General features: G+C 48.0%; 1 protein-coding gene across 9 annotated transcripts in view; it reads right to left on the bottom strand.

Moving 5' to 3' along the window:
* The window catches only part of LOC144798737 (uncharacterized), a 1,654,679-nt gene that overhangs the window by 44,871 nt on the left and 1,595,069 nt on the right, over positions 1-14,739 (bottom strand). For all 9 annotated transcript variants that reach the window (XM_078669761.1, XM_078669751.1, XM_078669755.1 and 6 more), the window contains one exon: positions 13,995-14,178. In XM_078669761.1, coding sequence (XP_078525887.1) covers positions 13,995-14,178 — 184 coding nt within the window. The remainder of the gene's footprint in view (positions 1-13,994; positions 14,179-14,739) is intronic.

The raw sequence follows: 14,739 nt of genomic DNA, 5'->3' as shown, positions 1-14,739 counted from the left end.
CCCCGATGTGGGCCCTCCTCACAATCGGTGACCATAGGGAGGGGTGTGTTGCTCCGATTAACGCCTGGTACCTTCGCAGCGAAGAGATGAGGAAGAAACTGACTCTTTAAATTGGCCAATACTTCGTGAGCAACGAAGGTTCTGTAGAGTCTTCAGTAGTATTATGGGAGGCCTTTAAGACCGTGCTCAGGGGGAGGCCCTCTCTGCGATCGCTGGCCATCGCAAGGAACGGGAGGCGGAAATTATAAATATGGAAAGCGATCTTCTAGCGCTAGAACATGCAGTGCAGACTGACGACAACCCGGAAACCATACATCAGATACAACTCAAAGCGGCTGAATACAAAGCCCTGACTACTGACGCCGCTCAAACTCTAGCTAGAGATAGGGAGGGCAGACTATACGATCAAGGAGATAAAGCGGGCAATCTTATAGCTTGGCTAGATAAAAAGAATCAGGCGCAGAGAGTGGTCTCCGAGCTTAGGGTGGACTCGGGGGCGGTTATCACGGAACCCCACGAGATTGTTAGGGAGTTTGCGATGCATTTCCAAAAGGTTTACAGTAGGGGGTCTGATCGGCCGAAGGAGGACTTCGTTGCCCTCCTAACTGATATTAGGTTACCTACTCTCTCTACTGCCGAACGGGAAACTCTGGAAACGCCACTTACTGTTGAAGAGCTGTGTGGGGTCATTTGTGCTCTTCGGGCCCAATGGTCTCCCGATCGAGCTGTACAAGCTCAAGCCTGACTGCCTTAGCCGGCACCTCAAACATATGTTTGAGGAGAGTAGGGAAAGGGGCGTTCTACCAAGAGACCAACGTATAGCCACTATAGTGGCCATCCCCAAAGAAGGGAAACCGAGAGATTTATGTGATCCTTCAGGCCCATCTCCTTACTAAACGCGGAGCCCAAAATCTTCGCCAAGGTCCTCGCCAAAAGGCTTATGCCAGTTTTAACCACATTGGTCCACCCGGACCAATCGGGATTTATGCCCCATGATGGCAGTCCTCCAGAGATTGGGCTTTGGCCCTAGCTTTATCGGATGGGTGCGTCTCGAGCCTTTAGCCCAGGTCACAGTTAATAACAAGACCTCTGAGGTTTTTGCCCTGGGAAGAGGGATGCGTCAGGGATGACCCCTCTCACCTTTGCTTTTTGCCCTTTCTCTGGAACCACTCGCTGCCTGGATTAGACAGGATCCCTCTTTAAAGGGGCACCGGTGGGCTGATGGATGGGAGGACAAGATTTTGCTTTATGCGGACGACATCCTCCTATACCTTGCAAAACCTCGAAAGTCCCTCATAGTAGCCTTGGACATCTTCACTAGTTTCGGGAGGAATTCAGGGTACAGCATTAACTGGGGTAAGTCCCTCTTATATGTCCTTCATGGAGACCCTCCGGTTATTCCACGCGACTGCCCGATTAAGGTGGCCACAGACGGGTTCATGCACTTGGGAATCTTCATTTCCAAAGAGAAAGCCATTAGGTATGACAAAAATCTGCTGCCACTGCCACAGCCACAGCGGCTTAAAAGAGACTCCGCCACCTGGCAGAATCTCCCGCTGTCCCTTTTGGGCCGGGCAGCGCTCTTCAAGATGATGGCTCTGCCACGATTCCTTTATGCCCTACAAAACTACCCGGACTTGGTCTCGCAGTCCTATTTTGCGGCCATCGAAGCCACACAGAGAGATCTTCTGTGGACAAGGACGCCCCGCATATCCTTGCAAAAACTCACACTGGGATGGTTTGATGAGGGCATAGTGCTCCCAGACATCCGTAAATATTATTGGGCTGTGCATCTTTCGGCCATAAACCAGGGCACCTATTGTGACGGAAGCGACCCGGGATACGGAATGGATCTATGGCTCCTTCCGGGCAGGAACTTTGAGGCCGCGCTTTATTCTAGGCCAGGCAGGTACCTACTCACTTGACCCACTAAGCACTCTGTCCAATTATGGCATATAGACCAGCGAAAACTGGGGTGGGGTAACACTCTTACAATGGCTACCCCGCTATGGGTCTCTGAAAAGTTGGGCACTCTGGGTCGCACTAAGGGGTTCTGCAACTGGGATCTAATTGGGATTTCCCGTATTAAAGATCTATGGGGCCCGGACGGAGTTGTGACATTCGCTTCACTCCAACGCACCTACAACCTGGCGCATTTTCGATATCTGCAGGTCAGGCACTTCCTTCAGACCAACATTCCCTCGAGGACTCAGCCCCCTGAGTCCTCTACCCTGGAGGACAGGCTGCTAGATGGCCACCTCCCGGAACGCGCCATTTCCCTCACCTACAGAAAACTTAGCAACCACTCTCCAGACCCTTTACTGATTCTAAAGGGAAAATGGGAGGCTGATGGACTTGAAATAGATGAAGAGGAGTGGAGAGGCGCGCTTGCACCCCCCAAGGAAGTAGCTATATAAGCCAGTCTTAGATTGATCCAATTGAAAGTCCTCCACCGGGTGTACGTCTCTGGCACTAGGCTTATGCTTATGGGCCGCAGTGAGGATGGACTCTGCATGAGGAGGTGTGGGGAGGTAGGAACCTTCTTCCACATTCTGTGGGTGTGCCATGTGCTGCAGATTTACTGGAAGCGGGTGCTCGACTGCATGCAGGACGTATAGGGGTGGAATTGCGATTGGAGGCGAAGTTATGCCTTTTGAACATATGGGATCGCACGGATCTGCCACCGAGGGGGAAGCTTTGGGTGACGCTAGGGTTGGCAATTGCGAAGCGAAACATAGCTAGGCTGTGGGGGGCAGTAGCGCCTCCGACACTCGGCTCCTGGAAGACGGACATGGACTGGTGCATGATCCAGGAAAAGACAGTATACGTGGCACGGGGGTGCCCCGGAAATGGGTGGTGGTGTGGTCCAATTGGAATGACTATCGAGGTACCATATGTGAGCCCCCCCGAATCACACCCATTGTCGAGTTGATTACACTGTAAACTGCTATTGTGCTTATACTGCTATGGAACGTCCTGTACTGAACAAGTTCTATTTACACTGTGTTTTCCTATGATACTTATGTGGCTAATGTATTCCTTGCTTGTGCTGACCACAACTTTCTCTTTGTTGCAATAAAAAGAGTTTAAAAAAAACAACCTAATCTAAAAAAAATAAAAATAAAAAAAAAGATAGCCGCTGCTTGCATACACCACTTCTTAGCTCACATCCATCCATCCATCCCCATTAGCCACTTTCCCTTCCTTGGCAACACCAGTGACCATCCTCATTTTGCAATGTTCCTTTTGCCACCTCTAGGCCTATAGAGCAGATTAATAGTTTCTTCCAGGGATGGTCTATGTCCCCAGGAACACCCAGCAGCACAAAATCGGGATTGGTATGATTGCGTTTTCTAAGACGTGGCTCAGCTCTTTCAGGTTTTAGTTCACAGTGAAGTCCAATAGTGTATTATAGAAGGAGCCTCATGTGTTATTACATCTAAAACATGTTGGTGTTTAGGCTTTTCTGTTTTAATAGCTTGGCCCTTTCTAGGAACATTCTCTGTGAGACCTTATATTGGATGAGGCAGAACCTCGCCCTGATTGGAAGCATTACCATTTTAAATATGTCTGGTCTCATCAGCAGTGCTAGTGGTAATTTAGGCCTTCTGGCAATGTCCCCCTGATTTTCTCTCAGCAGCCTCCCCAAGTGCCTTTCCAGAAATCTGTCTGGTCACGGTGCTAAGTGTATACTAAGGTATTTAAACTCATCGGATACTACTCTGAGGGCAGTAGAGATTTCGTATTCAGGGGCCCAGTCACTGATTCTGTTTTGTAATGATATACCCCAGTTCACTTAGTATTCGCTGTGCTCTCTTAAGCGTGTCAAAAGAGGCCTTAGTTTTTCCCCTGAGTTGGTGACATACAATAGGATATCATCGGCATATAGGGATATATTTTCCCTCTGCCAGTCCATTCCGTCACCAAAGCCAATGAGTTGTCATTTGATCTGACCTAGTGTGCCAGAAGCTCTATACATAGGGTTAACAGGATGAGGGAGAGTGTACACCCTTGCCTGGTGCCCTGCTGTAAAGGAGATTTTGCAGATATTGCACCATTAAATGGAAATGCAGCATGTGAGTCTTTGTAAAGGAGAGGAACCCAGCTCCTAAAGAGCGGTTGAAAGCCAAAGCGTTCCAATACCAGGAAGAGATATGGCCAATCTAATTAATCAAATGCTTGTTCAACACTTAGTCAGCCTTGTTGGAAATCTCAGAAGACATTCGGGAATGTCTGAACGCCGACGGGAGGGCAGCATTGATTCTGCTCGACCTGTCGGTGGCGTTCAACACGGTTCCACACTCACTGTTGCTCACTCAACTTGCCGAGATTGGTGTTTCTGGCACTGCTTGGGGCTGGCTTGAGTCCTTTCTGGAAGGACGGATGCAACAGGTCTAGCTTCCGCCGCCCTCTTCATCCCCGCAGACAGTGGCCACGGGTGTCCCACAGGGGTCCTCCCTTAGCCCCCTTCTTTTTAACATCTATGTTACCCCACTGGTCTAACTAGCCGAGTGCCTGGGGGCTAAAATCATTGCCTACGCTGACAAGCAGCTCCTGTTTACATGGGGCAAAAATGTGGACTCCGTTTCCTCTGCAAAATACTGTTTGACCTCTGTATTCAGGTGGCTAGCTGCCGCTCAGCTTAAGTGCAACGAAGAGAAGTCTGAAATCCTCCTCTACGGAAAATTCCCCCCTAATTTCAGGGAAACAGTCTTGCCAGCTGAGTTCCCCATGCCTTTATCGACAGGGAAACCCGCTCAGAATCTGGGGGTTTGGTTTGATGAGAACCTCTCTTAGTCCACTCAGGTTTAGAAGCTTGTCGGCAACTGCTTTGGACTTCTTAAAACCCTTAGGAAATTTCTTTCTCTTCTCCAAAGGGCTGCAAAAGAAACAGTCATTCGTGCTCTTATCCTATCCCGGCTAGACTACGCCAACGCCCTGTATGTTGGCATCCCTGGCTATCTGTTGAACAAGTTACAGGTGGTCCAAAAATGTGGCAGCCAGGCTTCTTCTTGGGATCCCTTTTACAAGCAGTGTGAGACAACATCTGCGCTCATTGCACTGGCTTCCCATGGCTGAACGGGTCAAATTTAAATCCCTAGTCATGGCTTACCGCGCCCTCCATGGCCTAGGCCTGCCTTACCTACCTACAGAAGCGGTTTTCCTTCTATGCCCCTATGAGATACCTGTGCTCTACGTCTCAACTTTTAGCCCAGGTTCCCCGATTCAAATGAAAAAGGTTGTGTGGCAGCTGTCTTGCCCTTAAAGCTGCTTTGGCCTGGAATGCACTGCCATTTGCCTTACGCAACATCCAAGACACGGTGGCTTTTAAGAAGCACCTGAAAGCTTTTCTCTTTGTCTAGCTCATCCCTCTCTACCCTTCTTGGTTCGCGGAGTATCTGTGCGTGCTATAAAAAAAAATAACATAACATTACAGTATGGCCAGGGGGGTTTAGAGTCTTAAGTGGCATCCAGCCTAGATTCTGGTGGGTGGGGTGATTGGCCATGAGTCCTACCTGATCCAGGCGAATCAGCGTTAATATTGTATTTAGTCTGCGAACCAACACAGTAGCCAGTAATTTGGTCCCTACATTTAGCAGAGATATTGGGCGGGAGGACCTGAAGTCTGATTTCACTTTCCCTTCTTTCTATAGGACAGTAATTAGGGTGTGACGCAGGTTGAGTTTTAATGAGCTTCTTCAAACATCTGCAGCAAGTGTGGGCACAACAGCGATGCAAGTCGCTTATAGAGTTCTGCCGGGAAGCCATTGGACCCTGGCATCTTCCCACTATGCATTTATTTTATGTAATTGGTGAGTTCTTCTAATGTAAAACCCCATTGAGAAATTCAAACCTTTCCCAACTTACGGTCAGGATTGTTAAGTTGGCCAAAAAATGCTGTAGCTCCTCTTCCTCCCTCTGGAGTCTGGCCTAGTAAAATACATGGAAACACCAAGCAAATTCCAGTAAACAATGTTTCTGAACAGTATTCCGGTACTGCTCAACCTGCGGAATCAGCTCAGGAAATTGTAAGGGCTGCTTTTGTGCAGGGATGAACAAGTTACTTACCTTCGGTAAGTCTTTTTCTGGTAGATACAGTATCTGCCTGTGGATTCCTCACCTTGTGAATACCCCCCTGCGTCAGCAGCATTCGGAAATTCTTTTTGTAGCTTCGCGCCGACATGGACCGACGTCACAGAGGCACGGCATCGCGCGCGACTCCACTGACGTCACCGACACCATATTAGTCCCACGCCGGCGTGATGACATCAGTTCCGCCCTTTTTTCCGTGCCTTCGAGGCATACGGACGGACCAATGACATTAGAAATATACACAGTATACACAGTACACAAATATCAAGGTAACACACACAGTGTGAAACAAATGCAATCAAACATTTGAAATGAACAATACCTTGATAATAAAGTAAATACATTATAGATACTCAGGTATAGAAGAGTGGACAACGGGGAGGCGGGTGGGTCAGTGAGGAATCCACAGGCAGATACTGTATCTACCAGAAAGAGTTACCGAAGGTAAGTAACTTGTTCTTCTGATAGATACATCTCAAGTGGATTCCTCACCTTGTGAATAGATTCCCACAGCAGTCCCTACTCCCGGAGGAGGGTGTCCACTCTGCTATACCAAGAAATCTTGGAGGACAGAGCGCGCAAAGTGGCCGTCCCTCCTCACTTCGGAATCCAAGCAGTAATCCTTCGCGAAAGTGTGGAGGGAGGCCCAAGTCGCGGCTCTGCAAATGTCCTCTACAGGCACACCTCTAGAAAGAGCAGATGTTGCAGACTTAGCTCTAGTGGAATGAGCCCTTATACCCTCTGGAGGTTCCTTACCCACCAGGAAGTAGCAGATCTTAATGCATAAAAGTATCCATCTTGAGAGCGTGCGCTTGTGCACAGCCTTCCCCTTCCTGCAGCAGGCAAATCCAACAAACAGCTGGCCATCCGACCTGAACTCTCTCGTCCTGTCCAGGTAAGATCTCACTGCCCTCTTAGGGTCCAGGCGGTGAAGTCTCTCCTCCTCCTTGGAAGGGTGAGGGCGAGGATAAAAGGTAGGTAGGGTAACGGACTGCCCCAGGTGGAAAGGAGTTACCACCTTCGGCAGAAAAGCAGCCCTGGTCCTAAGAACCATTCGATCAGCATGAATGGATAATAACGGGGGCTTCGAACTAAGAGCGTGAAGCTCACTTACCCTCCTTGCCGAGGTAATTGCGATCAGGAAGACCGTTTTGAAAGACAAAAGTCTCAAGGGACATGAGTGTAAAGGTTCAAAAGGCGAACCCATCAAAATGTAAGAACAAGGTTCAAGTCCCATTGAGGCACAATAAAAGGAGTAGGAGGAAATTTATTGGTAAGGCCCTTGATGAATCGTAAAACAATAGGTGACTTTAAACAAAGAGGGCTGGTCAGGCAAAAAAAGGAAAGCCGATAAGGCCGACAAATAACCCTTAATAGTTGCCACCGCAAAACCCTGCTGGGCCAAGGAAAGAGCAAATTGAAGAATATTGGACAAACGAGCCCTTAAAGGGTCAATGGACTTCTCCCCACACCAAGCAACAAACTTTGACCATCTATAGGAATAAATGGACTAGTGGAGTCACGCCAGGCTGACAAAATGACATCCACCACATTGTGTGGGAGAGAAAAGGAACTCAGGTTGCCCCGTTCAATCTCCAGGCATGAAGGTGTAAGGTCTGGAGGTGGGGGTGTAGAACCTGCCCCTCCATCTGGGAGAGGAGATCTGCCCTGTGATGGAGACGGAGCGGAGGGCACGATACCACTGCCTGCGGAGGCACCACTGGAGTGCCCTCATGTGCCAGCGTGCATGGTTGACCAACAGAATGCAAGAAGCCATCAGACCGCGCAGACGTAGGACCTTCAGGACTGGAACAACCGCTCCATTGTAAAATAAAGGAATCATTTCCTGTATGTCGCGAATCCTTTGAGGAGGATTGAATGCACGGCATACAGTAGTGTCCAGTACCGCACCTATGAACAGGTTGCGCTGGGAGGGCACCAGGTGAGATTTGGGTACATTTATCGAAAAACCCAACCTGTGCAACAACTGAGTTGTTTCCTGCAGGTGATGGAGCACCTTCCCCGGCGACTCTGCTTTGATCAGTCAGTCGTCCAGATACGGGAATACAGGTATCCCTGACCTCCTGAGATGTGCTGCCACCACTGCCATCACCTTGGTGAAGACTCGAGGCGCAGTAGTAAGACCAAACGGAAAGACCGCAAACTGGTAGTGTTGCGACCCAACCGTGAAACGGAGATACTTTCTGTGTGACTTCAGGATGGGAATAGGAAAATACGCATCCCGCAAATCGATCGACTCCATCCAGTCTTCTTCCAGCAGCGCCTGAAGAACCTGAGCAAGGGTGAGCATCTTGAACTTCTCCTGTCTCAGATACAAGTTCAAGATCCTGAGATCCAGGATTGGCCGAAGCCTGCCATCCTTCTTGGGGATCAGAAAATACCGGAAGTAGCATCCCTGACCCCTCTCCTGCTCTGGAACCACCTCTATCGCACCTTTTCTGAACAGCGCCAGGACTTCTTCCTGCAGGAGAAGCAGGTGGTCCTCCAAACAATAACCCTGGCAAGGAGGGTAATTTGGGGGAAATTCCCGAAAGGGAAGAGCATACCCATTCTCCACGAGATTGAGAACCCAAAGATCTGATTTAATCAATTCCCAATCTCGTAGGAAATGGGTAAGCCGACCCCCCACTGGGCCCACATGATCCGGAATGGCGGATCTAGGGCTGCTTTGCTGCGTTGGCAGGGGGCTGGGAAGGGGAAGAGGAGGAGGAGGAGGAGGCGACTTGACGACCTCTGGGACGAGCTCTCTGTCTGCCCCTGTATGCCTTGTACAGTGTGTTTTGCTGCTGCGGCGGCTGCTGCTGAGTTGACTTGTAGGAACGAAAAGAAGATCTGCCAAACCCTCTAAAACGTTTCCCAAAGGTGCCCCTGGTCTGAAGGCCCAATGACTTAGCCGTCGCTCTGCTGTCTTTAAAACGTTCTAAAGCAGCGCCTGCTTTTTTGCCAAACAAACCAGACCCGTCGAATGGTAGATCCATTAATGCAGACTGGACATCTGTTGAAAACTCAGACGATTTAAGCCATGCAGCTCTCCTCATAGCCACCGAAGAGCCCATGACCCTCGCCACAGAATCTGCTGTGTCCAAACCACTCTGGATCACCTTCCTTGCTGCAGCCTGAGTGTCCGAGATTACCTCCTGAAAGTCTTTTTTATCATCCTCCGGTATCTTTGGCACCAACTGTTTTAGAGTATCCATCAGGGCGTGGATATAACGCCCTATCAGGCAGGTCGTGTTTGTGGACTTCAACGCCATGCTGGCGGAGGAGAAAACCTTTTTAGCAGCCTGATCCTGTTTCCTCGAGTCCTTTTCTGCAGGAACCTGTGGAAAAGCTCCCGTTGATCTCTTGGAACAGGCCGCCTGCACCACCAAACTTTCAGGCAGAGGGTGAGTGGCCAAAAATTTCGGGCCATCAGGAGCAACTCTATATCTCCTGGCAACAGCCCTAGATACTGCAGGAGCTGACAAAGGTTTCTTCCAAACTTCTAAAATTGGCTCTGCAAGGGCATCATTAAATGGCAGCATTGGTTCAATCACTGAAGATGGTGAGTGAAGGACCTCTGTGAGAAGATTCGACTTAACCTCAGCAGTAGGCAGAGTAATATTCAATAAGTTTGCCGCCTTCCTTATCATGACATGGTAAGTAGCCACATCCTTAGAGGGTGCATCCAACACTGAGGCTAAATCCCACTCAGGGCAAAGTTCAAGGCCACTAGCCACCGTCAGGTCATCAAATGGGTCCTCAGACTCCTGCAGCTCACCCTCCTCCAAATTTACCTCACAAAACCTCTCTTCCTCCATAAGCTTCTGGGCTTCACGCCTCGACCTGTGCTTCACATACGATGCCGACGGATCCACTGTCGACTCCGTCGGAGCCGGTGCCGGCGCCGATCCCGACGTCGGACGAGGAAGTTTCACACGAGGTCGTTCAGGGTTCGGCATCGGAGTTGATGGATTCGGCGTCGATGGATTCAGCGTCGACGGCTTCGGTGTCGATGGCTTCGGAGTCGAAGGCCTCGCCGGCGTCGGAAAATGCCAATGCGGCGCTGGAGCCAACATAAAGGGCGCAGGAGCATAGGTCTGGGGAACACCCAGACTAAACGCCATCGGACCCGTGGGACCAGCAGGAACCCCAGTGGGGTACATAGCCCTGAGTATATTCCAAACATTGCATTCAGGAGCTGTGTCGGATCCTGACCTGGAGCCGGGAATGCTGGGTACGAACCCCCGGGCTGCTCTTGAGGGCGTGGAGTCGATACGACGTCGAGCTCCTCTTCGGGCTGGTGCACCGGAGTCGACGGACACTCGGGCAATGGAGCCTCTCCTTCACCAACCACCTCCTCCTCACCTTCATCCTCCCGACCTGAAGGATGGGATGGAACCGGAGATGGATTCGTTATCTGCCTCGGTGAACCTGGCGAATTCCCATGCGTCACCTCACCCTCGGCGTCCTGCTCTTCCGAAGCCGAAGACACCACTACCTTCTCAACCAGCTTCACCTGTGACTTCGGCTTTGAAACCGAGTCCTTCCTCGAGTGATGTCGGGATTTATGGGTCCTCTTCTTATGTTTCTTTTTTGAAGATCTCGAAGCATGGGCCGAGGACGAGTCCGTGCGCGACCTCGAACGAAACCTTGACCTCGAACGCCGAGTTCGTGACCTCGAACTTTTCTTCTCTTTTCTTCCTTTAAGTTTCGCCACGAGAAGCTTGGTTTCTCTCTCCCGGAGGGCCTTAGGTGTCATCTTCCTACAAGACTGGCAGTCTTCGACGTCATGGTCGGAGCTTAGACACCATACGCAGCAATCATGTGGATCAGTAATGGACATGGTTTTGCCACATTCCCCACAAGCTTTAAACCCGGTCTTCTTCGAAGACATGTTGAGAGAGAAGACAATGAAGTACAATTATAACAAAGTAACAAGGTTACTGCAATAGCTACGGACGATCCCTAGAAAACCGTTAGCGTCGATGCGCGGAAAAAAGGGAACTGATGTCATTACGCCGGCGTGGGCCTAATATGGTGTCGGTGACGTCAGTGGAGTCGCACGCGATGCCGTGCCTCTGTTACGTCGGTCCACGTCGGCGCGAATCTACAAAAAGAATTTCCGAATGCTGCTGATGCAGGGGGATATTCACAAGGAGAGGAATCCACTGGCAGATGTATCTATCAGAAGTTACGTTATGTTAAAACAGAAAGGGGTTTGGCCGGAAAGGCGGTTGGGTAGGGCCGGAACATGTTATGTTAAAAGGCATTTAATATAACGACTCACCCCCGGAGGGGTATCTAGATGAGGACAATAGTAAAGCGGGTTTCACCTGTAAGAATACTGAGCCTTTCACCAATCAAGGACTTATGCATCAGGCAAAGCAGTTTGAACAAGGATCTTTTCCTGATTGGGAGCCAATGAAGATCTCTAAGTGAAGGAGCCCACAACGTGCCTGGTGGAGTTTTGTTAACCAAGCGAACAGCAGTGTTCTGAATGACCTGCAGTTTGGAAAGAAGGGATTCATTAGATGCTAATAGTAAGGAATTTCCATGTCCAAGCGATTCATTATTAATGTGCTCTCCTCTATCCCAGCAGAAGCCACTAAATACTCTCCTAAGAAGGCACATAGTTCCAAAACAGGTACCAAAGATGGATTTTTCCTTATCTCTCATAGGTAGGTGTTTGTCAAGAAGGACATCTACATTTCTCGACATTCTACTAGGAGAAGGCACAGTACCGAACTCGGACGGCTGTCATTCCTCTTCTCACTATAACTGAGCTTTCCCAAACAAAACGATCTCTGTCTTGTCTCCATTTAACTGACGGCAATTTACGGTTAGCCATGTAGCAATTTTCCTCATGCAGACGATAAATCTCTGTCTGACATTTTCAACGTCTTGCCCAAAGGAGATGACTAGTTGGAAATTGTCTGCATAGGAAAGTATTTAAAAACCACAGGACTTGACCATCTGTCTAAGGGGCGTCACATAGATGTTAAAAAGAGTGGGGCTCAAAGAGTAGCTTTGGGGGACTCGCTTGCAGAGAGAAAGGATCTTAAATTGAAAGTTGCAGAAAGAGACCATTTGGTTCCTGTTGTTAAGAAAATATTTGAGCCAGTCTAGGGCTGTTCCTGGGATATATCTCAAAAAGAGAATCAAGAGGGATGTGAGACAGTATCAAATGTCACTGACAGGTCAGGAAGGGATAACATTGCTGGGGTTCTGGCATCTAGAGATAATCTAATAGAATCAACTACTGCCAGTAAGCCATTTTTAGTACTGTGAAAGGCTAGTCTAAAGCAAGATTTTGAGGGATCCAAAATATGATCGTCCTCCAGGTAGGAAGAAAGTTGCTTTTTCACTTTTGACTCCAGAACTTTGCCTAGCAAAGGGAGAAGCGAGATGGGTGATAGTTGGCAGGCTCCTTTGGATCTGCGTTGGGCCTTTTTAGGACGGGCATATCGTGCAGCTTTTCACGCCTGAGGTACTGCAGCTAAGGTTAACGACAAGTTACATATTGCTGTAATGATGGGAGTAAGCAGAGTGGATAAAGAGGACATGATATAATGAGGACAGGGGTCAGAAGGAAAGACAGATTTTCCTTTAACCAACAGTCTGACAACAGATTCTGAGTAATAGGCTCAAATCTTTCAAGCACTGTTGAAGTATCTCTCAGGGGACAGTTAGTAGGGGACAAGTTGATGGGAAGTGCGGTAGTAGTGCAAAATTTCTAGTCTCAAAGTAATTTGCCAGAGTGTCACATCATGTCTGAGAAGCAGGGATAACTGAGGTACAAGCAGTGGGTTTGGGTTTGTAATTCATTCAATACCTTAAATAATTCTTTGGCAGAGTTTCCAGGTTGATCAATCCTATTGTTAGTGTATTGTCTGGAACCTTCCCTAATTTTACTGTGGTAGGCTCCTAATGCTTTTTGTTTGCTTTTATCAGCAGCAGATTTTGAAGTTCCAATCTTCTAATGTTTTCTTATCTCGCCTCAGTTCAGCCGAGTACCAGGGGGCATAATGTCTAATGTAATCAGAATTAATGTAATGTAAATAGTATTCTATACTCCCACACGAAATCTGAGATCTCGGTATCATGCCCTGGCCAAGATCAAACAGATCAAGAAGGTTAGAGCAGGAGGTCGATCCTTCTCTAAACTGGCAGCCGTTCACTGGAACGAACAACCATTAGACCTTCGCTTAATGGACGAATATTTGCCTTTAGGAAGAAATTAAAAATATGGATGTTGCCTAGAACATAGCCAAAGATACCTACTGTCATCCTGGCTGAGGTCCCACCCCTTTAAACAGTCCACAATCGCCTTCTCCATAGCAGAATAACGCTTTCCTAGCACCGTGATGTCCCTTGGGATGAATGTTGCACTTATTAAGTATAAATACAATACAATGGCTTTAGGGGCAAACTGTTTGTAAGGGGCAACTATATCTAATGCCTGAGAGAAAGACTTATGAAACATTGCTAAGGCACAGTATGCTGAGTGCTATCTAAATTAGGGACACCGAAGGCGGAGTTGAAGGACTCAAGGGTGACCTGCCTCCATGGTCTTGGTCTAAAGCCTTTGTTCAGTTTTGGTTTTGACATAATGTCTCTGACTAGGATCTGAAAGCTCAAATTTGGATCATTGCCAAAGCTAAAGGAACAATTGCATACTCTCTGTATTGGGTGTGAACGAAAGGCTTGACTGAGCAGACACAGTCACCTATCAGTGTGTGACAGTACAAGAAAGAGAGAAATAGTTACACAAATCTAAACTGATTGATTTTCAGAACGTTTCAACAAACTGTTAAAGGGAGTAGAAGGTGAATGATGACCTGATAGCAGGCATGGAGGGACGCCCCTAGTTTGAAATGTGTGATTAATGGTAGACCTACCTTGTTTCTTATTGATACTGGTATTAGCTGGGCAGCTCCTAAAACCACTGAATTCCCTTCTTCGCTTACATCAGGCTTCTCCATTGATGCAGTTGGCATTCCATGTACAGTAACTGTTTCTATCACTTTAGAATCCATAACTGATCGGCATGGTTTCTTGTTGATTCCATCTTCACCCGCCAATCTGTTAGGATGAGATTTGTAATGAAAATTAAATTGCACTGAACACTGCACATGCAAAGAATTGTACCATAGTTGGTGTAAACATTTTGAATGAAAACTGTTTAGTGTGTATCAGACATTTTGAATGAAAAACAAAAAATGTGTAATGCAAAGTTGCACGGCTAATTGCTTAAACAAGACTTTATAGTCTGGGCATGCAAATATCGTTGGGTGTGTACGCTCTCCTGACCCTGTTAAAATTAAACCCATAAAACAGTTACCTCCCACAGAGCGTTCTTGTGCCTATCATAAGTTCTTCCTATAAAAAAGGCGGGTGAGAAAGATTGTTATCACTAAGTGCAAGATCTGTGGGTGATGAATAGTGCTGTAATGTCTTGCTTTTGGGTAGTACCCAATTCGCTACCATCCCAATATCCATTTCTACTTCTGTGAAATGGTTTACGGTTGTTGATTAATTTTCTACTTTTTTCTATTCCTATCCACAAAAAGAGTTAATATCTCTTAACATTCCAGTTCTACAGAGGCTAACTAATGAAGCCCAGTCTCCCCTAGAACTTAACAG

This window comes from Lissotriton helveticus, chromosome 12, assembly GCF_964261635.1.
Source record: "Lissotriton helveticus chromosome 12, aLisHel1.1, whole genome shotgun sequence".
Taxonomy (NCBI): Eukaryota; Metazoa; Chordata; class Amphibia; order Caudata; family Salamandridae; genus Lissotriton; species Lissotriton helveticus.
Note: the sequence above shows the minus strand (reverse complement) of the source record. Positions and strands in the feature narration are given on the sequence as shown.